The sequence below is a fragment of the Salvia hispanica genome, chromosome 4 (genome assembly GCF_029641045.1).
Source record: "Salvia hispanica isolate PSC_SH4W2 chromosome 4, Shi_PSC_v1, whole genome shotgun sequence".
NCBI classification, from domain to species: Eukaryota; Viridiplantae; Streptophyta; class Magnoliopsida; order Lamiales; family Lamiaceae; genus Salvia; species Salvia hispanica.
The window spans coordinates 44,823,058-44,847,032 of record NC_142695.1 but is presented as its reverse complement, the minus strand read 5'-3'; the positions used below and the strand labels follow the sequence as shown (position 1 = coordinate 44,847,032).

The window sequence follows — 23,975 nt, the reverse complement described above, 5'->3', positions numbered from 1 at the left end:
GTAGCAAATGTATGTTATGTAACGTTATGAGATGGAGTTGTACACATTTCCGAAATACAATCCCCATGTATCATGAACATTACCCAAAAACAAATAAGGGGTATTTGCCGACTAAGTTCAAGAGTTTGCCCCAATTCATACAACCACAAGAGTGCGACAAAAAGTAATCATCTGTAGAATAGAGTTTGACACATTAATATATAAAAGCACCAAAGCAAGATGTAGAACACGTCTACAAGGTGCGCAAAACGCGCATCACGTAGGTAAGACGTGATTCCTTCGAAAGATGCATAAACAACTCAACACGCTCCACCTTGTCGATGATGATCTCGGAGGCATCAATTTGTTGCACAAACGTTAGATCCGGTATACCATTCAGTATATCGATAACTTCCTTACGTGCTTCGCTAAGATCGAACTCAAAATCAATCTAATTGGTCAGTTTGTCAAGCCGGTCATTGGTATCATCTTGCATCCGTCCAAGCATCTCAATCAAACCCACTGGTGTATTGGAGGCCTTTCTTTTTTATCCAGATTTATTTGTTTGTAGTGAGTCTCCTATGCACTGGTCGGTGCTTTCATCCGGAGTGGCCACAGGCCTCTGCTGAGGGCTTGGGTTGGCTGCTGAATAATCACCAACATCAACGGGGGAATCCAGTCCGACATCTTGTTGATATGATTGAGTTCGCCTACCATAACTGGCATATCATCATAGGTGTCTTTTGCAACGGTCCCAACAACACGATCTTTTCCAAGCAGCACCTTCCAATCATCCCATAGAGGCCATGTCTTGTGTCTCATATCGCGAGCATTGCCATCACGCTATACAGAAGAAGCATTAAACAACCAACTCTGTAGTTATATTTTCATGTAAAAAAGCATTTACCAACACAACAAAACACAAAATACATAGCAATTCAAGAACTATACAGAGTTTGACATGTCGAACCTTAACAATCTGATCCCATTGGTTGTCGTTACAATCAATTTTGTAATCTCCATTCATATTGAAACCTACACCACTTCGATCGAGTATCATACTTAGAGAAGAGTAGCTCTTCTTCCACTGGCTAATCTTCGAATTGATATGAGGAGCAACCTTCAAGCCGCATCTTGGGAACTCCAGATTCAGAGCCTCTTCGATCCGCTGCAGATATCCCCCGCGAAACCCATTGTCACTTTTCCAGCCATTTGTGACAAGATCCTTCAGAGTAGACAAAAGTATTTCCTCTTTGCAAGCTGTCCAACTTCTTCTTGTGCGATCAACCTGGGGCCTTGGGCCACGGCCTAGGCCACTGCTGGCTGAGTATGAGAATATGTATTAGTTACAACAAATCCAATGAACGCATAAATGTATTTACCATAAAATACTTCCAACGATGTTAAGTTTACTGACCTTGGGAACCTATGTTCATCTCGAAGGAGTTCATTGAGTGGTAGTTGTCGGTCATGGTTCAAGCTACTGAAGAGAATAATACACAGACAAATGTTTTATAAAATGCAGCAAATTAATAGCACATCCAAGCTGTGAAACAAAGAAAACAATAATCTGGCCCCAATATGAAATTAAATATTGGAAACACAAATGAGGAGTTAATTTCGAACACTCTTTTTTCTTAATGCTACCAAAATTTGCTTATAAATGTGGACCTAAACATAGCTGCAACTTCATAACCAAACGATTAAAGTATTGAATAATTATGGTAGATCACAATGTCGGAAATACTCTTCGGTTTATGTCAAGAAATAAGTACTAATCGAAAAAATAATAAAACCCACTACAAATAAAAAAAACATTCAATTACTGAATAGTGGCTTACTTGGAGATCTTCTTCTTCAACTCAGATGCTCAAATATGAGCGGGGGCCTCATAGATAATAACAACACCTCTACTGCTGGAGCGGGAAAAGGTAGGCGGGAGACCAAATATTTTTGGCTGAGCTAATAGATACATCTTCAAAATTAGGGTTTCAGCAGGGGCACGGGTTGTAAATAAAATTCAAACCGAGGGCAAAAATTCCATAACCTTAATGAATCTGTAGGAGTGTGGTCTGCGTATCAAACACTTGACGAAAAAATGGACTATGAAATTGACCTATCAAACATAAGACATTGGGAATATTAATTGCATTTTCTTGGTCAAAGTCTGGATCGTATGTATGCGGGCCACGAAAACTGTCAGACTATCAAACACACCCTTAGAATAATTCTGCACTGAAAATGAACTTCATTTAGAATAATGAATTGAATTGAGAGGTGCAAACTGTATTGGTAGAATGTATGTAGCATAGGTCTCCACAAAGTAGAAATGGAGTAAGAACAAAATTTTAATTTGAATTCCAAAAATAAAATTGAGAATGAAATAATATTTTAATTTAACAGGTGTGAAAATTGTTTAGTATGTTTACAAAAGCAACTCAAGAAATTTGTATGAAGCTAACTACTCAACTAAATAACGAAATTGTAGCATTGGACCGTGTTTCTAATTTGTATCTTAAAGTTGCTCTATTATTCATCTCCAAAATTAGGTCACTTTCAACGATCTTCTTTTTATTTGTTCGTAACTTCTATCTCATCTAATTCTCATTAAATGTCTCATCTTTCCTTGTTTAGACAAAGTTAATAAATACACTTTTATTATTTCTAGTAAGTGAGTCTCGTATCCCATTAATATATTCTAATCACTTCCTTTCAAACTAGGTCTCTCCACTAACTTTTTCAACTCATTTTCCTTTAAGTCAAATAATTTTTTAAACCGTGCACTCTCAAATATGAGACAGCTAATGGCGACCGGAGGTAGCACTTAATTTATTTCTCAAAAAATATATTCCATATTTATAATTAGGACAAAGATCAAAGTCCATAAGTTCCGTGATTCAAAATTCTCAAACATTAACAAAAAAACAAGAATAACTAGATTTAATGAAAAGTTATTAATATTGCAAAAATAAGATATTTCTCGTCTAATTGGGCCAAAATTATTCAAATAATTTGGTTTAGGAAACAATTAAATGGGCCTAGTGTGTTGGAATAAACAGGCTTTGCAACTACATACCATTATTGCAGTTGATGGATTGGAGATTTATCAGATACGAAAATGCTTACTCATTAATCTTTATAACCACATGTTTTTATATTTTCACAAAATACCAATAAAATAACAATAAAGAAACAGCCTGCATAGTCACCTAATAATTATTTCTCCATTAAGTAATTGAGTTTAAGTTAATTGTCGAATTCGATAGTTCCATTTTATTAGTTAAAAAAGCTGGAGTGATAAGACTAATTTCATGCATCGGTTATGTGGTGAAAAACACTATATTTTACTGGGTCTAACACAGTTTTTAAGCCAGGTGTGTGACGAAATCGCTAGATCCAGGAAAAGCCGGAGGAAATGGACTAGCGAAGGAAATAAAGGAAAGTGAGAAGAACTGAAGGGAAAAGAATGGCTAGAAGAAGGGAGTCAATAGCTGAGGGCAACAAAGACTATCTATACCTCGCTGGGCCCACTTCAACGCCTATAAATAAATGAGCATGCATCACACGCCATATACGATTTTGCTCTTAGCTCACATACAAAAAACACACACTTGGGAAATGGGAGTTCTGGGGTAGTTTAGGGTTCTAAGGGTTTCGTCTTCGAGGGAAGTCAGTCGTAACACCGTCCTTGCGAAGGGCGAAGATACAATCTATTTTACATTCTGTTTTAGCACTTTATTTCGTCGAACTTCACGTTCTGGAAGTCGATTTGGTTGTTGCTACTTACCGATTTATCTATGCATTTAGCTTCTGTCATGATGGTGTTTATCTTGTGTTGATCTACGTTGATTCTGTATTGAAGTTTTATTTCGGCAGTTACATGTTAATCTCTGTTTTGGACAATTTTGTGCTTGATCTGGGGAATTCGGCTGTGGATCTGTGTTGTTGTTGTTGATCGAAGGTTGTTTGGCGATTCTGTAGCTATGGGTATGTTTTTTGGCCGTGGGTTTGTGTCGGATGCTTGGATCCGAAGTGGATTTAGTATCTGAGGTTGGATCTGAACAGGGGATTCATGTTGTGCATGGATTTCAGACTCTTTCGCTCTTTTTGCAATTTACTCCGTCTAGTAGCCGTAGATCTGGTTAGTTTTTTTTATTGTTCTTCGTTAAATTGCTTAAATCCAGTCTGTTTTATTTTCCGGTCACGTTTCATCTCTGTTTCTACTGAGTTTTTATGCAATTTGATTTGAAGAAAATGATGTCGCTGTTAGTTAGTAATTTAGTTAGTTGTTTTCCGGCTTTTCGTCCGTACTCTGCTTTTTCAGCCATGGTCCCCACCGTCAGTTTATTTCCCAGGTCTAGGTAATTTAGAATAGTCTCAGTTTCCAGTTTACATGCATGATTTTCGTTTTGCCTAGATCTACCTGTTAGCGTAGCAGATTTCAATTCCAAGTTTAGTCTAATTTTCTCAACCCAAAAAAAATGCGTGCCAGCAGCCAACCCAAAAAATAGTTCCCGAATCCTTGAGCATGTTCATTTCGCATCTGTCTCTGTGGGATCGATCCCTATTTCCCTGTGCTAAATTTTAGTATGTGGTTGAGGGTTTTTGAAGAGGTATTTTGTGTGTCCGACGATCGAAATCTTCCAACGATTCGTGAGTTCCTAGACCTTGTGATCTAGTAGATTCACTGGACCTAGGAGACTTGTTATTCCTTACTGTGCATACAGTCAAACCAAAATAGGAGCTTCATGGAGTAACGACGAGAATTGATTTATGGGTTTGTTATATTATACTTTGTTGAAGTTTTGTGAATAATAAGGGCTATACGTTAAATCTTTTGTGTTCCACTTTATTCAAATAATATAACCCACAATATAATACTCCCTCCGTCCACGAATAAGAGTCTCATTTCTATCTGGCACGGATTTTAAGAAATGTTAGGAAAAGTGAGTGGAAGAAAGTTAGTGGAATATGGGTCCACTTGTATATATTAGTTTTAAATGATATGTGAGTGAAAAGAGTTAGTGGAATGTGGGGTCTTTTTACTATTTATGGTAATTATGAACCGGGACTCCTATTCATGGACAGACCAAAATAGAAAAATGGGACTCCTATTAATGGACGGAGGGAGTACTATGTGATGATTTACAATTTGAAATGGGCCTACCCAGATGACATGGGAATGGATACTACTATTGTTAAAAGGCTCGACTCAGAGCCCATATCATAAGTCGCATTTTGTATGATATTCAAATTTTAAAATCTTATTTACATTTTATAATATACTAAATAATTGCATTCACGTTTTATTTTATTATAAAAGTATATGTAAAACATCTATCCTCTAGAGAAAAACTTAATTAAATTTCCAAGATATTCCCGGAAAGATCCTTAAACTATCCAAGTCTTTACTGCGATTGCTACAGCTCAACAAATAGTGCAACATAAATAAAGATAGTAAAAAATTATAACTGACATATATTAATGAACAACATTAAATTCTCAACATTTTAAGCCCATTTCACCGATGTTATATCACCATCTTGTGCGTATAAAAGCATAAAGAAATGATCAGTCTCTCTCAATCGTAAGTCTAAGAAAAATGGATGCTTCTTCATCATCACTACTTTTTCCGCAATATCTCAGCTGTCACTCTCTGCAATTTTATTTCAATTAAAATTTGAGTATTATTTCCCCCTTTATTGTGCCTGCAAACACAATGGCGTATTTTGAAGTATTATCAAGCTAGCTAAGTAGTAATTGAGTTTTCTGCCCATGTTTGATGGCTGATGCAACCACAATTTAACTAAGCTTCCGATAATGTCAAAATCATTATTTCTTCACTGTCTCAATCTCACTACTACTGTAGTAATATATGGTAGAACATTAGTCTTAAATACTATACTATAATTGAAGATATTTGCTCACACTGGAACATGCTTTCATGGTCCTGAATACTGATAGTGATTCCTGAATAGTGAATATATATTAATAAAAAAACATAAAGAAGAAAAATGTTGCTTTCGTTACCTAATCAATTACCACTCTGTTTACTAATGTTTATTACGGTTCATCATTCATTGTCTAGTGTGGAAATTTGGAAACTGGGTCCTACTTTAGTCTATTTTATGGCCCTTTAATATTTATCACGAGGTCTTTATTTTCCAGTGTAAAAGGATTTAATGTCGGAGTAATTAATTCCTGTCACTACGCAATACCATGTCTATTAAAACAGACTATTGGCTTCTACGTAATCTTAAATTGATGTTTGAATAAAACAACATAATTACCTCATCTACATTATCGATTATGTTTATCACCCCACATTTGAAAAACAATGATAAGTTATTTAAACATGGCACAAAAGGATCTAAATTGTCATAAATTTTTCTTAGATCCTTAACTTCTTATGTTCTTTTTCTTTGCAGTATCTTAGTGATGAGCATGCTTAGATCAGAATAATTGGTTCATCCATAAACGAATCAATGGTTTTTGCTTTTCGAACCAAAACAAGCCCATGACACGGGCTCAGTCAGAATCAACTTATATTTGGTTCTAACCGTTCAATTATGGTTTCAATATTTTTGAGCTTTTCATCAAGTCAACTACTGGTTTTGACCAAAATAAGGAGCACATAAAATAAAATTGTAGAAAAAACATTGAAAAATACGAATTAATCGGTAAAATTGAGATGAGAAAAGTATAAGACATCTAAAATTAATTGTAAATAAAAAAGAAAACAATTACTATATGTTCTAGTCTTTAATTTTAATCTAGCAGTAATAATGATATGCAGTTTTCTAATGCATTATTATTATTATTATTATTATTATTATTATTATTATTATTATTATTATTATTATTGTTATTATTATTATTATTATTATTTTATTTTTATTATTTTTTTGTCATTTTATCCCACAGTCCCACCCCATTTTTCCACGCGCTTTAATTGATTGACTGCGAAACTATACACTGTGTCAAGTGTGAACCCTTGATCATATGAATACCAACAAATGTTTTAGAAATGGCTTTTTCTTTTGCTTTTTTGCTTTAACTTTCACATTTTATCTAATAAAAGACACAAACATTTTCATTCAACCTTTTTATATATTAGATAGCTTCCTAACTAAGTTGTGGAGAGTTAATGAAAAACTCAACCATAAAAATATGATTTGGTTAAGCTGTGGTACGGTAAAATGCCTAATATGATTTGAATCAAAACTAGCCACTTAAGTAGTAGGATTACTTGTAATTTAGAATTTTAGATACTCTTTTTTTTTTATCTCCTTTCGACCTTTAAAGGTATAGTAGATGAATTTGTGGTTAATATAATGATTCGAAATCTTATTATGTTGTTCTATTTGAAGCTACTATTATATAGCACAAGACACAATTTTTTATATCTAAATATAAATTTTCATTGATCGAATGGACCATGCTTTCCTAAATTGTGAGGCACCTTGCTGGAAAATGGTCACTCTCTATAAGTCTATAACCAAAAATTGTTTCTCAAAATGTTGGACTCACAGGGCTTGAATATCGGTCCAAATTTCCGGTCTATTACCGGCATAACATTATAAAATTTGTTTGGTTGTTTATCAATTATTTATCTATTTTATTCTGCAAAACAATTGGTCTTGTATGATTCTTTTATTTAATTAATGCTCACTTATTGGGAAATAATAGGGTCGGCTGTCAATTTGATTAGTAAAGTTTCATGGAGGAGTTGACTTAAGCTAAATGATATATGTAGGCTTGACTCTTGAAAACTAGGCAACCTCCCATAAATATGGGCCGCAAATCGCAATTCATATTATCATTATTTATTAAATTGATACAATTAGAGTAAAATTGAAGATATTAAAACTATACTTTAAAAAAAATACCCATTTTTGGAAACCAGTTTTTTTTTTTTTAATTATTTTTAAATCCACCCATTCACAATTGAATATTTATATTCCTCAACGTAAAATATCACATTCCAACTTGCAAGCCGCTTTCATCGGGTCAAGTAGTATGTGGGCCGGGGGCGGGTCATAACTCCAGTTGTCGAATTTTGGTTGTTTTCAGTCAAGCCCTCTTGTTTGAACTTTCAAAATGCATAAAATTTTCATTTTGTGATTAATAGAGTAATACAATTCGTGTATTTATTCATTTAATACAGATATCTGGAGTACTTTTTATAAGTTAAAGTACGATTAAGATGTTGATTTGGGGATCATCAATTTCTTTGGTGAAATATATTATGTCGTCGTAGCATTTCTTTTTCCATAGTGTATTATTCTTTAGAAATAAGTACTTATTGAATCAAGATTAAGTTGAACTGAATGAGTTCGTGCTACATTTCTTAAGTTGATCAGATAAAGATTATCCATTAATTATCACTTTCAAAATTAATGTTAACATAGCAACAACGTTTACTCAAAGTCATGCTATATTAAATATTTCTAAAATTTCCACAAAAAATGAGATAGGCGTTGAAAGACTTTGTCATCGTCAAATTGCATTTCTATGTAGCGAAGACGTATTGAAATTTAATACACCATCGACAAAAACTACGTTCACATTATTTTTCTTCCTTTAAATTATCCTATGTGATTTCCTCTTTTGAGTACAATTTATAACTTTGATGATATTTTATTTGTGTTTAATGGGATTAGAAAGAACTTAGAAATCAAGTTGCGTAAACCGTTTTAATTATTATTGGCGCCAATGGAAGAAACACGTAGTTGTTGAATCACCCATATCCATGTATTGCCTATCCTTCCTTATCCATAAATTTTGAGTCGTTTCTCACAGAAACACGTGTGATTCATTTCAGTAATTTAGATTTCGTATTGCTGAAAATCTCCCTAAGTTTCGTATACATCGGTATTTATATAAGGAAAACAATAAACGACTAAATGTACTGCCAACGACAAACAGATACTCCGCACGCAGATACTCCGCACGCCCGTTAGTTATAGCCTCATTTTAACTCAATATGAGTTTTAAAAAATTGTTTAACTTTGTAAAAAATTGGAAAAATAAGTTAGTGAAATATAGACCTCACTTTTATGTAGACCGTAGAGTATTAGTTTTAGAATAAAATGCAAGTTTAATGATTTAGTTGAATGACGACGAGGTCCACTTATAATCCTAAAATTGAAAAAAGTAAATAAGACTTTTAAATCGTGGACATCCGAAATGATAAAATGAGACATTTTTTCACGGACGAAATGCAGAATTTTTTTAATGTTTGTTACAAACCAAATAAGAAAACACATTTCAAAATTGGTGAATCAAAAGACACCAATTTCCATATATAATCTCGACATACTAGAGAGTTCATGTGATCGATAAATCACACATCAGTTCCCTTACTTAACCGATGTGGGACACTATGGTCCGTAGTAATCAACTCCCGTTAAGGACTAATGTCTTCATTGGACATGACCACGTTGATCAAACTTTTTACCAGGCTATTTACTTTGAGGGCATGATTGGTAGCTCTTATTAAGCCATAAAACTCCAAAAAAGCCCAAAAAGACATCCTTTTTTACTAACTTCTCTCATGTTTGGTAGATCTTCAATTAGTCAGCAAACCCGGAAGAAAAATGTTGGATCTTCGACAAATTCGTACTGATTTCTGCGATATTGGCAATTCCTTATCTTCAAAGATTTGTGGTATTAGTTTTTGCCAAGATCTCCGATAAAGTGAAATGCATATGTGTACCTATTTTGCCCTCCAACGACTCCACTCTGTAGACGCAGCTAGCCAGAAACAACAAGCCCAGAAGGCCCCGGTAGACGCTGCCGAAGCCGCCCTTGCTGATGACGAGAGAGAGGCTCAAGCCACGGGTAGCCGATTTGAGGTCGGCGAAGGAGAATACCTGCAGATGATTAGCGCGGCCCTGAGTTAGGAAATCCTGGAACAAGTCGGACGAGTCGGCCCAGTCGCGGCGCGACTCAGTGTCGAACTCGGATCGCCTGGTGGACGCCACGCTGAGGGAGCGCGCCCACGAGACCTGCTCGTCGTCGTCCCCTCCGGCGGTGGTGAAGTGGAAGCATTTCATTCTAGTTTAGTCGTCATCGTAGAAAAAAAAAGGGATAGAAATTGGAATATTGATTGGTTGGGGGTTGTTTGCTGCTCTTGTTGAATTGGAGAGTCAAAATTCGATGGAGATTGCAAGATTTGACTGTTATGGATAGAGAAATTGGCGTTAGTTTAGATGAAAAGGAAGCTGGCGCGAATCAGAGTAAAGTAGGCGCCATTTTCTGATTTTGTCGAGGATGATGGAGGGTCGGCGCCATTTTCTGATTTTGTAGAGGATGATGGAGGGTTAGGTGATGAATATTGATAGTTCACTCCTGCGATCTGATGTGATTCTGTAACTGCGATTGCATTCTATGTGGTTCTATAACTGCGAAATGGGCAAATACTCTGCGCCAATTGTGCAGAAACGCAAGGTTGAAGGAGGACAAGGGGGTCATTTGTCTTGTAAAAGGAAGGCCAAATTGGGCATCACAATGTTTAGTGTGAGGATCCAGTAAACTGACTTTGAACTACCAAACAATGGATTAAGCCTAAAAAGGTTGCTACCAAACACCATTAAAGCCCATAATAACTATCTATATTTGAGGGAAATGACGTTATCTGGGAAATGAATATAAGCCCAAGATTGCTACCAATCATGCCCTGAGTTTACTCTCAGGTCACAACCACACTGGTACTGGTTGGCTTCTTTCCTAGGTCATTGATTTGGATCGTTGGGCTCCACTCAACAAATACACAGATATTACAAACCGAACTTGAGCTTTCATCCCAAAAAACTAATCTAATAAGTAGTACTTAGGAAAGATCACATTTAGTCTATAAAATCCTACATTAATTGCCTTAATACAACATATGTGGACACTGATATTCAAAACAATGCTTAGAGCATTCCCAACAGTTTCCCTAAAACCTCCCTTATTTCTCCCTAACTTCTGCCACATCAGCGCCACATCAGCACCATAATTTATCCCCAGTTTTTAATCAACTTTTAGCCAACTGCTCCAATGGTTTCTCCCTTATTTCTCCCTAACTCAACATTTCATTTTTACATCATCACTAATTTAATTGTTTTATTTGTGTATATCTCCTCGTCGGACCGAGAATGAGAAAACGATTCAGAATTCATTAAATATAGATGGAGAGAGAGAAAATAAATGAAGAGAGAAAAGGGATGAGAATGAGGAGAGAATGAAGAGAGAAAAGGGATGATGATGGGGAGAGAATGAAGAGAAGGTGTGTATTTATAGGGGGGAAATTAAAAAAAAAACAAAAAATATATTTATCGCCGAATTATCGCCCACAGTGGTCGGTGATAATTCGGCGATAATCCGGCGATTTTTCGCCGGTTAGCGATAAAACGGGAGGAAAAATCGTCGAATTATCGCCGACCTCTCCCATTGGTCGGCGATAACTCGACGATAGACGGCGAAAAAACGCCGACTTTTAGCCGGCACCATTGGGAGTGCTCTTAAGCCCACGAAGTATTTCTATAGGTTTGAAGATCACATATTCACATTTATAAGTATGAGGCTATTTGGACCTGATTCATGTTTAACTGAATTAATGCCAGAATCAAGACTAATCCGACTATGTCAAGATCAATTCTCAAGATTGATAAGATATAGAAAAAGATTGACTAATTTTATCCCCATTAATTAGGATTTCTACAAAAATTATATAACATCCGCAAACAGATTAACTACTTACTAGCTAGGTCTGAACGAAATTAATTTTAATGATAGGCATTATCACTGGTCTTGACATAATGCAAAACTATAATCCTTCAACTGAACAAGGACTAAGTCACATTTTATTTATTTACTATTATCACACGTATACTATACACAGACTATAATATTTTAACACATTAATTTCCAATTACTATAATTTAATTAAATAAAATTAGAATTAATATTAATCTATTATATTAAAGTTGTAAACAAAAATGTACTATGAAAAAAAATGAGTAACAAATTTTTGTGATTACTCATAATTATTTTAAAAAATATTATTTATACACTACATTAATTTTAAAATAAAAAAAAAATCATTAACTTCATCATTATAAACTAAAACCTTCACTTTTCTACACAACTTGTCACTCTCCAAACAAAACCCAAAGGTATAATAACTCATTTGTCTTGTTTAAAGTCATTCCACCTAAAACTACAATAAATAAATATATGTAATTAATAAAAATGTCATACCATAACTAAAAAAAGTAACAAGATTAATTTGCAATATATAAAATCAATAATTAGATAAAATACTTAAACAATAATCATAGCTATCGAAGTTTTAAAAAATTTAGTTTCTAATGGAAAAAGGTACTCCATTTGTTATCATTCAATATTAATTTAATAATCACATTACTCTAAATCTATCACAAATGTCTAGTTCAAACTCTACATCAGCATTGCCAATACGTAGAAAAAATAATGTGATTCATAATAGATAACATAATATCTTGAGGTTTTTTTTTTAAATAAAGCATGTGAAATATTTATCCCCAAGATCTTCATCTAAAAAAATGTGTATATGGTCAAACAATGTCTCATGACAATTATTCATTTAAACAATGATAGTATTGAACAATATGTTAAATGTGAATATGTGATACACTATTTAGAAATAGGATAAGTGTAAGCTTACATAAGCATAATGAACACGCTACATTTATAGGTGTGCAATGATGAAATGAAAGAGAAATAATTTTAGTTTAATTACTTAAAAATCCTTTTTTTTCTAGAAAATAAGTGTTACTTGTGCAATAATTTTAATTTAATTACTTAAAAATCTTTTTTTCAAGAAAATAAGTGTTACTTGTGCAAGTACTATGTAGCACAAGATTGATTCTAACACTATGTGAGCAACTGCAGAACTCAGGAAAATTTTAATTTCTACATTCACTAAAGGGAACATATATTACCAAATTATTCATATTATCATGAAATCCAATCCGATCCGTCTTCTGCCAAGTAAAATTAAACATTTCAAAGCTATTTCCTAAATTCAGTAAATTGCATCAACAAAAGAAATGAACATAGCAAACAATTCAATAAAAAAAAACACCTTCAAGCTCTCAACGACCCCAGGAACAACCTCATGCTCGAGGCCAGCATACTCTCCCTCCGTATTCTCCCGGATCACAACAATATCGACATTGCAAGTTCGTCATAGCCAAAGCCCGTCTTCGACTGTGTAGATGGTAGCAAACTTTCCATTGAGTTTTGAAAAAAATGACTTTGGATTGAATAAAACTAAGTAAATGTGGGATGCCAACTAATTAAGAATCACTACTCCCACTAATTAAGAGCCACTACTCCCACTAAAATAGAAGTTGCGTAAATTGATTTACATAAATTGTATTTTTGTGTTTTCACTGATGTAAGTAATAAGCCGATGAATTCCGCTTAGACCATCTCCAACTGTACTCCATAAATGAGTTTTGGTGTAGAAATCTTCTTAAATCATACACTAAACTCAAACTCATTTTTGGTGTTTTTTGTGAAATAACACCAAATATGGTGTTACTGTAAAAATTTTGTGAGACAAAAACCCAAAAATGGTGTAAATTTTAAATTTGGTGTAAATGGTTGGAGTAAAACTACTTTTTGGTGTGACGTATACTCAAAAATGAATTTGAGTTTGATGTAAAAAAAAAAAAAAAAGCTAATAAAAATACTTTACTTTTGTTATCTTCAAAATTCTTTCAGATTAATATATTCATAGTAATTTATAAATATTGGTTGAACTATTAATATATCTTATTTTAGATTACATGTTAATTACTTTCGTACCAAGCATGAATAATGCTTTATAATGAATTATTTAAAAATATTACCATTATTATTCTTTAAAATGGATTATGATTGAATTATAAATTATTTACCTAAATACTCCTAAAATTTATTTTATTTTCCTAAATACCCGAAACTCCCTTTTTATATATTTTATAGATTTCTATTAGTCCTAAAAAGTAAACCTTCCCTACAAAATTTAACTAACTATTCGTGATTCATCGTAGGCCGTAGCTCATGAATCGACTAAAATATATTTAAATTCTTTTTTAACAAAGACATATCAATAGTCTAGTGAAGTAATAAAATGCTATTTTATCATGGCACACAAGATGGGTTTGATTATCTGCGGCGCATTTGTTTTTTACACCATGCATCATGTGATTATATAATTTGTAAGGTAAACTATTGCTATCATTTTCTTAGGTAAACTATTGCTTTCATTTTTCTGGATAGTTCCAAAAAAATCCCTACTGCAACAACAACTTTACTCTGATTCACACATTGAGACCTATTAGGCGCGGTTGTGGAATCTTAATAGTACAAAACTTCAGTTATAAATTGTAATGCTTTTAGATGGGATTATTGGGCCTTTAATTATTAACACAAAATTTAAGTAGATGGCTGGTTTCCAAAGTTGACTAATTATCCAAAAGTATTCGATTTTAATTTATTCTTTATGAATTACCAAGAGTGACTATCTATCCAAAGATATCGACTTTAGTCGTCAAACTACTTTGAAACTCGAATTTGTTTCCCACGGTCTATCATAGCCGTTATTGAGTAGTAAATATGAATGAAAAAGACTTTTGGGATTGAATGTAATATATTCCACCAATATGTATTAAATGCATACCTCCCACTTGAGGTCAAATTAACATGTGAAGACGTATGAAATAATTATAAAGTTATTATAATTGCCAAATTATTTATATCACTTGATAGTATATCATCATTTTATCGGTGTTGACTACAAGGTCCAGTTCATTTGTATATTACTTTAAAAATACGTTGCATTATTGCTTCTGTACAATTTTTCGAGAACTAATAATGAATAATTAATAATAAAGATAAAGCGGTAGTTAAGATCATTAAATTTGTTCACAAAGATATTTTCCAATTGTGTATTAGATCAATTTAATGCTATATATCCAATTAACTGTTGGTGCATACGATTATCTAAATAAGTATAGCAGATTTCATAGGTTTTAGTAAGGCATATTAGCCATACATAAACATGTAGTAGTACTATATAGTAAAACATAAATACCAGCGTTTAATTCATTGTATATAAAAATATGGACACAGATAGCGAACACCGACCTATATATGAATATAATTGTACTGATGTCAAAAAATGTATGCAGCCCATAATATTAGCAATAAATCATGGTTTGAGATAAGAAATCATTGGTTTGTAATTAATTAATTAAATATTGATTCATACAGTACTATTATGTGAAAAGAAGGCTAGCTTAAACTACATAATCTTGTCCATTATGGGAGTATTGACAGCTAAAATCTACTCATTATATAGCAAGTCAACAATTTTGTATGTATATATACTCTCCATCGTTCCCATTCTCCATCTAATTCTATCTAACTTTCCATCATTTAAGCTCTCGAGCAACAACAAAAACAATGGCGGGAGGCGGTTTCGGGCCCGGCCCCGGCGGCGGAAAGCAATATCCCGGCAACCTGACGCCGTACGTGGTTATGACGTGCGTCATCGCGGCCATGGGCGGGCTGATCTTCGGCTACGACATTGGAATCTCAGGCGGAGTGACGTCGATGGATTCGTTTCTGGAGAAGTTCTTCCCGTCGGTTTTTAGGAAGCAGGAGGCCGATAAATCGACCAACCAGTACTGCAAGTTCGACAGCGAGACGCTCACGCTCTTCACGTCGTCGCTCTACTTGGCGGCGCTCTGCTCCTCGCTGGTGGCGTCCACCGTCACCAGGAAGCTGGGCCGGAAGCTCTCGATGCTGTGCGGAGGCGTGCTCTTCTGCGTCGGCGCCTTGATCAACGGCTTCGCTAAGGCTGTTTGGATGCTCATCGTCGGCCGGATTTTCCTCGGTTTCGGAATCGGATTCGCCAATCAGGTTTCCTTTACATTTTCTTTTATTTTTGCCAAGAAATTGTTAGTGTTAATTACAAAATATGCAACTGCAATCCATATTTCATTAGTATATTAATGTAGAATTCGTGTGTGCACTACTGAACCCTCACTCTGGTGATTTGGGTCGGGCTCTGTGTGAGTTCGATCAAGATCATGACCTGACCTATGATTATGGGGTTAAAGCAACAAACCCTCACAAGAACAATGCCAAAATGCTTTTTTTTTTTCTTGAATTTTGGTTTGTCTCTTCGTGAGTAAATTTTTTGTTTCGTCTCTGTTTCTTGGTTATTCCATCCCTTGTTATTTTCATAAGTTTAAAATATACTCAAGTTGTGGGTCAACGCTTTGTAGTAGTTCATCAAGTGTTTTAAAAACTCTATAGATCTACCTTTTTGTGTGATAGAAATCAAGTGTATGACAATTCTTCAATATTAAATACCCAATTTTTCTTTGGTTGGCACTCCAAAAACTACGGCGTTGAATACAAACAAAGCCGGAGACATTGACTTAATAGCTCCCCTCCTTTATTTAATTTCCACTATACTATCGTTATCCATTGATTGACGAAATTGTTACAATGACGTGAAATTCCCAAACATCACTACCCCACTTAATAACTATCCTCCTTTAATTCAATTAATATCTAATCTTTTAACAATTATCTCAAGTTTTCTTTTCAATCATCCACCAATATTTGTCATATTTACCTTTTAACTTTGGAGTTACACAATCTCAAAATAATAGTTAAAGATGTAAAATGCGTTTGTTGTTTGATTGCATTGCAGTCAGTGCCACTATACCTATCTGAAATGGCGCCATACAAATACAGAGGAGCTCTCAACATTGGCTTCCAACTCTCAATCACAATAGGCATCTTAGCAGCCAATGTGCTCAACTACGGGTTCTCCAAGATCAAGGGCGGGTGGGGCTGGCGCCTGAGCTTGGGCGGCGCAATGGTGCCGGCGCTGATCATCACGGTGGGCTCCCTGATCCTCCCTGAGACTCCCAACTCGATGATCGAGCGGGGGCAGAGCGAGAAGGCCCGCCATAAGCTCATGAGGATCCGCGGCATAGACAACGTGGACGAGGAGTTCAACGACCTTGTGGCAGCCAGCGAGGCCTCGAGCAAGGTGGAGCACCCGTGGCGTAACCTCCTTCAGAGGAAGTACCGCCCCCATTTGACGATGGCCATCGCCATCCCCTTCTTCCAGCAGCTCACCGGCATCAATGTCATCATGTTCTACGCCCCTGTCTTGTTTAAGACCATCGGGTTTGGGGACGATGCCGCCTTGATGTCTGCTGTCATCACCGGTGGTGTCAATGTCCTCGCCACTGTCGTCTCCATTTATTACGTCGATAAGTTGGGGAGGCGGTTCCTTTTCATCCAGGGTGGCATTCAGATGCTTATTTGTCAGGTACGTCATATATAAGTGTTGTCCAACCTCAATTAGTTTAAGGTCTTTTTGAAGTAATTCAAGATCAAATTAATGTGTAGTCGGCGATCCTAACAGATGTAACTATCTTGTTGTTTGGACAGGTGTGTGTGGCGATCTTCATTGCCATCAAGTTTGGGGTGGACGGGCATCCCGGCGATCTGCCCAAGTGGTATGCCATCGTGGTGGTGCTCTTCATATGCATCTATGTGGCTGGGTTCGCGTGGTCGTGGGGCCCACTGGGGTGGCTTGTGCCGAGTGAGATCTTCCCCTTGGAGATAAGGTCGGCCGCGCAGAGCCTGAACGTGTCGGTGAACATGGTGTTCACCTTCATCGTGGCGCAGGTCTTCTTGAATATGCTCTGCCACCTCAAGTTCGGGCTGTTTCTGTTCTTCGGCTTCTTTGTGATGGTGATGACGATCTTCATATACTTCTTCCTGCCAGAGACAAAGAACATTCCGATCGAGGAGATGGTGATCGTGTGGAAGCAGCATTGGTTCTGGTCTAGGTTTATGACTGATGTTGAGTATGGGAATGGTCATGGAAGAAGTGTTGAGTTGAAGAATGGGAGAGGAGATACCTATAATAAAGTATGATGATTGGAGGGCTTTCAATTTAGTTTGCTTATTTATCAACAAAAAAATAGTAACACGTTTCAAAAGGCAATGTTGTAGATTACTCTTGTGCCTAGAGGTTTTTTATACCAGAAGATGTGTTGTTGATGTAATTTAATCTACTGTCTGTCTGAAGTAATTCATGAATTATATTTTGGTTTATGTTATAATCGAGAGATGAATTTCGAATTACGAAAAGTATTTGATTAATTGGTTATAAACTTAAAACTGAATATAATTTTAATACAGATCAAATTAGAGAAGATAAGGAGAAATCGAATAGAATTTGTAATGTACATATTTATGCGACACGACTAAACTATGTTGTGTGTGGCATGTGGATTATGTTTGATTTAAAGAAGTGGAGTATAAATTATTAAATCGGCGTTTTCAAAGCAGAGAGTCATTAGTAAATTAAAAAAAGGAGTAAAAATTCTGATAATTTGCACTAGGGAGCTGATCTGCAAACCGAACTAAACACAATGATTAAATTAATAATGAGATATACACAAAAGTGTGACAATATAAGTACTAGTATGTAATTTCTGTACAGTTACTTTACTTAATATTGAGATATACACAAAAGCGGGCAACGGGCTACTTATTCCAGATCATAACTAAAATGTTTTTTTTTTGGTCATTAATATTTTTATTAAGTAAACCTCGCAAATTAAAGGAACTTTAGATTTTTCTTGTTGGCATTAATAAATAAGAAAACCTTAATAGGGAAGTGTTAGGGTGTCACCACTTCTTAAAATAACACCATACCCCATTCCTAGCCAATCATTTGTACACGTGGACGAATAATGCTTATGCCACGTGGCAAAAAAAATTCAGAAAAAGACGGCCAGCAATATTTTGTACACTATACAACAATTTTTCTTGGCCAGCAATATCCAACACGCTATACAGCAATCTATAGATTGTTGTGTAGCATTTATAATATTGTTGTGTAGCGTTTATAATATTGCTGCATAAGTGAGTCACTGTATCACTTGAAGAGGGGTTGTCATTTTAACACAGACCAACCTTAATATTCACTCCTTTAGTAGAAGAAAGAATCCAATTCACATGCTGCCCCAATGTCAACTCTAACATAATCTCAAAAAATAATGAGACCAACCTTTTTCATGATAATGAAACATTATCCATATCTTTTACTCCTAGTATTCTTTACGGAAAAGAGAAATACTAAAATAAAAATGAATATGTATCATCAATTCAATAACGGTCTTCATAAGGAAAAGTGATGCCATCCACGCTAAGAAAAATAAAATAGAACTGCCTCTGTTTTAGACTATAGAGAGAGAAAGGAGAGCATGCAATGGGAAATGGTTTCTCTCATTTGAAGAAGAAAAGTAACATATCTACAGGTACATATGGCGTTAAGCCAATAATCAGTATTACAACATGTCACAGATACAACTGACAACTCATATTGACAGAATACAACAAAGTCCACAACTTAGCATATTCATTAAACGTCATTTAAATACATTCATCAAACCATAGTGCAGAAAACTCACAAAAAAAACTCCAGTCATATGGAGTCTACCCCTTCCACTTGTTGACGAGCCAAGTATCTCTCTCTTCTTTCTTTCTGCAAAATGTCGAGGGCAGAGATAGTAATGACGAAATGCATAGAACCGCTCAAGAAAAGGAAATTTGAAGGTCGGGCGGCTTACCCATTCATCGATCACAAGTCCTTCTCCGATAAACTTTGGTCCCGTGTCTTCTGAAGGCTTCTTGCGAGCCTCGAGCTCAGCCTCTGCTTCAGCCAACTGGCGCTTTAATTTGTCTAGTGCCTTCAACGATCACATGCACATGGATCAGATGCGATCATTTCTATAAGAAATACATACGGATAAAGAAACGGTGAAATATCCACTTACAGGGCTAGGACGTTCTGCATCTAGAAAAACAACCCGAAGTATCTGCTCCACAGCCACTTCATCCTTTTGCTCATCAAACTGATTCAAGAAAAGATGGAAGAGATCAGAATGCAAAGAAACAAACACAGAATTTATTTCTTTAGTGATTCGTAAGTCTAGAATCAATAAATAGCATGACCTCTATAACTAGCACATGCGATAAGGTCCAGTGTAGGGTGAGTTATGCTAATATTTTAAAACAATTATAGCTTATTCTTCTAACGATAGTATACCGAGATTGTTATAAAGATAGTTACAAGCTTCATCTGAGTTAAGACTATAACAATACTCGAAACGTGCTTAACGAACTTAAGAACAGATATTTTGATTAGGAATGAAATTAGAATGAGACATGCCAGTTCAGGTATGTAGTCAGTTGGTGGCCCTTTCACTTTTAGGCTCATGATTTTAAACTTCACTGTGCTTTTCTGATCCATCGGCTTCTCATTGTTCTCTGGAGGCTCGACAAACTTGAATACTGACATGACCAAGAAGGATAAAAGGCAAAATTTCAATCAGGAAGCAAATATTAAGAGCACCAAATTCATCTAGGGATTGCAACAATTGGTTACCAGTTGCTATGATACTCTCGCCAGGAGCAAGAATGGAGCCAGGTGGACGCATGAAACAGCTCTTTGGCGCAGTCGTTTGAAACTAAGTAACAACATTCGTACATTAATCAGAAAGAGAAATATAAATATGAAATTTAAAAATGAAAATAAAAAAAGTCAGTACAGAGCTTAAAAACTACTGCTAAGAGAGAATCAAAAAGAAAATGCAACTCGGCATACCTTGAAAGCTACATGAGACTTGCTTGTATTTTTTATTTTGATAGCACTTCGGACTTGCTTACCTGGTTCATCTGCAGGAATATCAAAATTGATGTAAATCAATGAATATATGACATCCTTGCGTCCAACCGATTCAATTAGCTCTTGCTTGTCCCGACACACAAGCTATACAAAGACCGATATTCAGATAAGGCACTTCCATGCATGTCCAAACCAAACAAGTAAGGCTCCTCTCAAATGAACCCCAACAAGTAAGATGTGAAAACATTGACAGCACAATGGATATATGGAAGACAAGAAACGAAGCTAACCAAACTTCTGTTCTAGTAAGCCTTCATCAAGTCAGATAGCAAGCAATATGTAGTTATCACAGAAGATCAATCTCCCCTCAAAGCACAAAAAAAATGTAGCACGACACTAAGAAATATTAATGTCAAACTCACAACTTCTGCCATTGGAGAAATCTCACATAACTGATTTGTCAATTTTCACAGAACTCTGAGTATCGAATTACAGTTTTCAAACATAAGATAAGGATAAAAGGGGTTCCAAGTAAAGCAATATGATAATTTTCGCCAATCCTCCCTAAAACCAAATTTTCAATTGTGTCAGCCATATAAATCAATTAAAGTAGAAATTCAGACTACATGATCGCAGATCAAGCTCAACCAAACTAAATAAAGAAAAAACAAACTCATACCGAAAGAATTACCATCAATCAATCAATTGCGCAAGCAAAACGTAACAATCAAACAAAATTACCAATTATCCAAACAAACAAACAAAAAATCCAAAAATCAAGCAAATTAGCGAGAGCAGAGGTCGTCCATACAGGGGAAATAAAGCTTCTTAGAGGGATCGAGCTTGAGACGACGGCGTCCGGGGAGCAGCGATCTGGCAACTGAAGAGACCGAGGTGGCCTGCGCAGCTGATCCTTCAACCGGAAACTGGGCGTTGCCGTTTCCGTGGCCGTAATTCTGCTGATAATGAGCGAAATTTGCGGAGGCGGAAGAGGAGGAGGACGTCGTATGATGCGAATTACGGAAAGGGAGCTTGAAGAGCCCCCAGACTTTGCCATCGGAGGAAGACGATCGCTCCTCGACGAGCGCCATGGCCGATTCCGCCGGTGAGCGTCGACGTCACTTTGGGTTTTGGAGTTGGAAGAGTTACTTTTTGAACAGGTGGTGTTGGAATGGTGCCTCCTGCAACTTGTGCTTTTGGAAACTTCACAACACTATATTTACTCTCTTTTTTCGCCCTGCTTTTTATTTACTAATAATTGAGTTTTCTAAATACAGAATAAAAAGATACTACGTGATTGCTAACTAACATTATAAAATTATTAATACTCATTATTTATTATTTTTTAATTGAAAATTGTAACCACCGTAGACCGCAGTGGTTGAAAAGAAATGAGTTGGGCTGAAATTGAATGCGAAGTTTCTTTGTATGATTAAAAAACTGCAGAGGAAGGATGATTTATTTGACTCATATTACCAAGGATGGTGAGTTAAATATTTTTTAGGGCTTATAGAAAGGCAATAGACTCTTGTGGTTTGGTATAAAAATATTATTAAGAAAGTAGTATTAATATTTTTTAGTGTTGATATCGACAAAATTAAGTTCATGGAGGGGCCGTGGGGATGAGAATAAATTAATGAACAATATGAAAAAAAGTTAGAGGAATAAATTATTCCCAATAATGTGTAGCGTGGTTAGATTGGTTAAACGACTCATTTTGAATGGTGGAATTAATTTATGCACGTGATAGCTCTATGAAAAGTATTTTCGACTTTATTTATTTTTAATCTAGAGTTGGATCCGCTGGCCGTGATAAGTTATACTCCTACTCCTGTAGTCATTTCGGATCTGATTGCATCATTAAATATCAAAATAATTCAAATACTGTCAAGAGTATTATGCATTTAAATTCTTTATAAGTCCACACGTTGTTTTATGTATGTAGTGGTTGTTATCAAAATAATTCAAATAATTGTTTGATTGTGCTAAACAATTAAAATTTGTTAATCCTAAACCAAACAAATACTGTAATAACAAGATTGCAACACGATGCACATAAAGTGGAGTAACAAATTAAGGAGATGTATGTGGATAAAGAAGTATAAGGAGAAGATGAAATGTAAGTATACAACAAAATTAAGAGTGAAAAATCATAACATGAATTCAGAATCATCCCATTGCAGAACTGCATCCAAATTTTGCTCTCTTTTGAGCTTATCTTTGATGAACCAATCGCATACCTTCCCCGCATTCAGCTCCTCCATTTCGCACCCTTCCTGCTCCGAAATCACTCGAAGCAGATTCAACGATGATATCTGAAACCACATACAAATACAATTCAATTTATAATTTAGAGAGATTGGATAGTCGGATTGTACCGTTAATCGGCATAGAAAGCGCTCGTGCGTGCTGAGGCCCGAGATCTCGACCAAACCAGCCTCTTCCAGCGTCAGGAAACTCCGCCTTTCGGTTTTCTTCTCTGCGCCGTCGCCGCTGGCTTTCACCGCAAGCCTCCGCCCCCTGCCGCCGGAGATGTTAATCCCATTAATTTCGGTGAAAATGCCAGATTTGAAGGGTGGAGTTGATTGGCAGCAGCGTAGGGCGTGTGGTTTGATTGCATTCATCGTTTACATGGAATTCAAGAGGTGCAGCTATTGATATGATTATATGATCATGATAAGTTTTTGTGGTTGTGTGGTTAAAAATCCAATTCATACTTTACTAGTACTCCTACTACTATTATCCTTTCTGCATTGGGCTTGCTCTTGGGCTTTTTATTGTCTTCAGATAATTGGGCTTTAGCCCTTTCTTATTTTATGAACTCCTTGTAAGTTTCTAATATTCCCTCCGTCCCAAGATAAGCGACTCACGTGTCATTTCCTTTTTTTTGGTATTCTCTCTCTTGCCTTTTCTCTCTACTTTATTAACTCTATTACTTTATTCACTTTCCACTTTACTAACCAAACCCCTTTCCTTAAATCTCGTGCCGAAAAGTTTATGCTCATTTATCTTGATAAGGAGGGAGCATCATTCTTGTGTTAGTTTAGTTTTAGTTTCAATTTAGCTATTAAGATAATCTGATTAAGGGTTATCACTTTTTCATTTCAATTTTCATATTAAATGATTTTAGGATTATAAAACAGATAGTGGGAGGGAAATAACAAACCGTGGAACAGAATCATGTATGCGATATTACCAAACGGAAAACTTAAAATGAGACTATATAAACAACTAAATCATGTAAAATACT

At 35.6% G+C, this 23,975-nt stretch overlaps 3 protein-coding genes across 3 annotated transcripts; 1 reads left to right on the top strand and 2 right to left on the bottom strand.

Moving 5' to 3' along the window:
- Positions 1-15,374: 15,374 nt before the first annotated feature.
- Positions 15,375-18,152, top strand: LOC125192297 (sugar carrier protein C-like). The gene is made up of 3 exons (XM_048089834.2): positions 15,375-15,918; positions 16,721-17,350; positions 17,473-18,152. The coding sequence occupies exons 1-3, from the start codon at positions 15,460-15,462 to the stop codon at positions 17,962-17,964; spliced, it is 1,581 nt and encodes a 526-aa protein (XP_047945791.2). The 5' UTR covers positions 15,375-15,459; the 3' UTR covers positions 17,965-18,152.
- A 1,150-nt stretch (positions 18,153-19,302) lies between these two features.
- Positions 19,303-21,945, bottom strand: LOC125192298 (PapD-like superfamily protein). The gene is made up of 7 exons (XM_048089835.2): positions 21,537-21,945; positions 20,705-20,775; positions 20,486-20,567; positions 20,270-20,391; positions 19,875-19,952; positions 19,668-19,787; positions 19,303-19,582 (listed from the first exon to the last, which is right to left on the bottom strand). Exons 1-7 carry the CDS (start codon positions 21,814-21,816, stop codon positions 19,523-19,525), a joined length of 813 nt encoding a protein of 270 aa, XP_047945792.1. The 5' UTR covers positions 21,817-21,945; the 3' UTR covers positions 19,303-19,522.
- An 830-nt stretch (positions 21,946-22,775) lies between these two features.
- On the bottom strand, positions 22,776-23,427 carry LOC125196737 (receptor-interacting protein). The gene is made up of 2 exons (XM_048095350.2): positions 23,104-23,427; positions 22,776-23,040 (listed from the first exon to the last, which is right to left on the bottom strand). The coding sequence occupies exons 1-2, from the start codon at positions 23,347-23,349 to the stop codon at positions 22,876-22,878; spliced, it is 411 nt and encodes a 136-aa protein (XP_047951307.1). The 5' UTR covers positions 23,350-23,427; the 3' UTR covers positions 22,776-22,875.
- Between the last annotated feature and the right edge of the window lie 548 nt (positions 23,428-23,975).

Coding starts and splice junctions, on each gene's coding strand:
- LOC125196737 (XM_048095350.2), bottom strand. CDS start 23,349: ATGAATGCAATCAAACCACACGCCCTACGCTGCTGCCAATCAACTCCA. Junction 23,041..23,103: donor GCTTTCTATGCCGATTAACG/GTACAATCCGAC, acceptor ATGTGGTTTCAG/ATATCATCGTTGAATCTGCT.
- LOC125192298 (XM_048089835.2), bottom strand. CDS start 21,816: ATGGCGCTCGTCGAGGAGCGATCGTCTTCCTCCGATGGCAAAGTCTGG. Junction 20,776..21,536: donor TAAGAAGCTTTATTTCCCCT/GTATGGACGACC, acceptor ATATTCCTGCAG/ATGAACCAGGTAAGCAAGTC. Junction 19,953..20,269: donor CTGACTACATACCTGAACTG/GCATGTCTCATT, acceptor TTCTTGAATCAG/TTTGATGAGCAAAAGGATGA.
- LOC125192297 (XM_048089834.2), top strand. CDS start 15,460: ATGGCGGGAGGCGGTTTCGGGCCCGGCCCCGGCGGCGGAAAGCAATAT. Junction 15,919..16,720: donor GAATCGGATTCGCCAATCAG/GTTTCCTTTACA, acceptor ATTGCATTGCAG/TCAGTGCCACTATACCTATC. Junction 17,351..17,472: donor TTCAGATGCTTATTTGTCAG/GTACGTCATATA, acceptor TTGTTTGGACAG/GTGTGTGTGGCGATCTTCAT.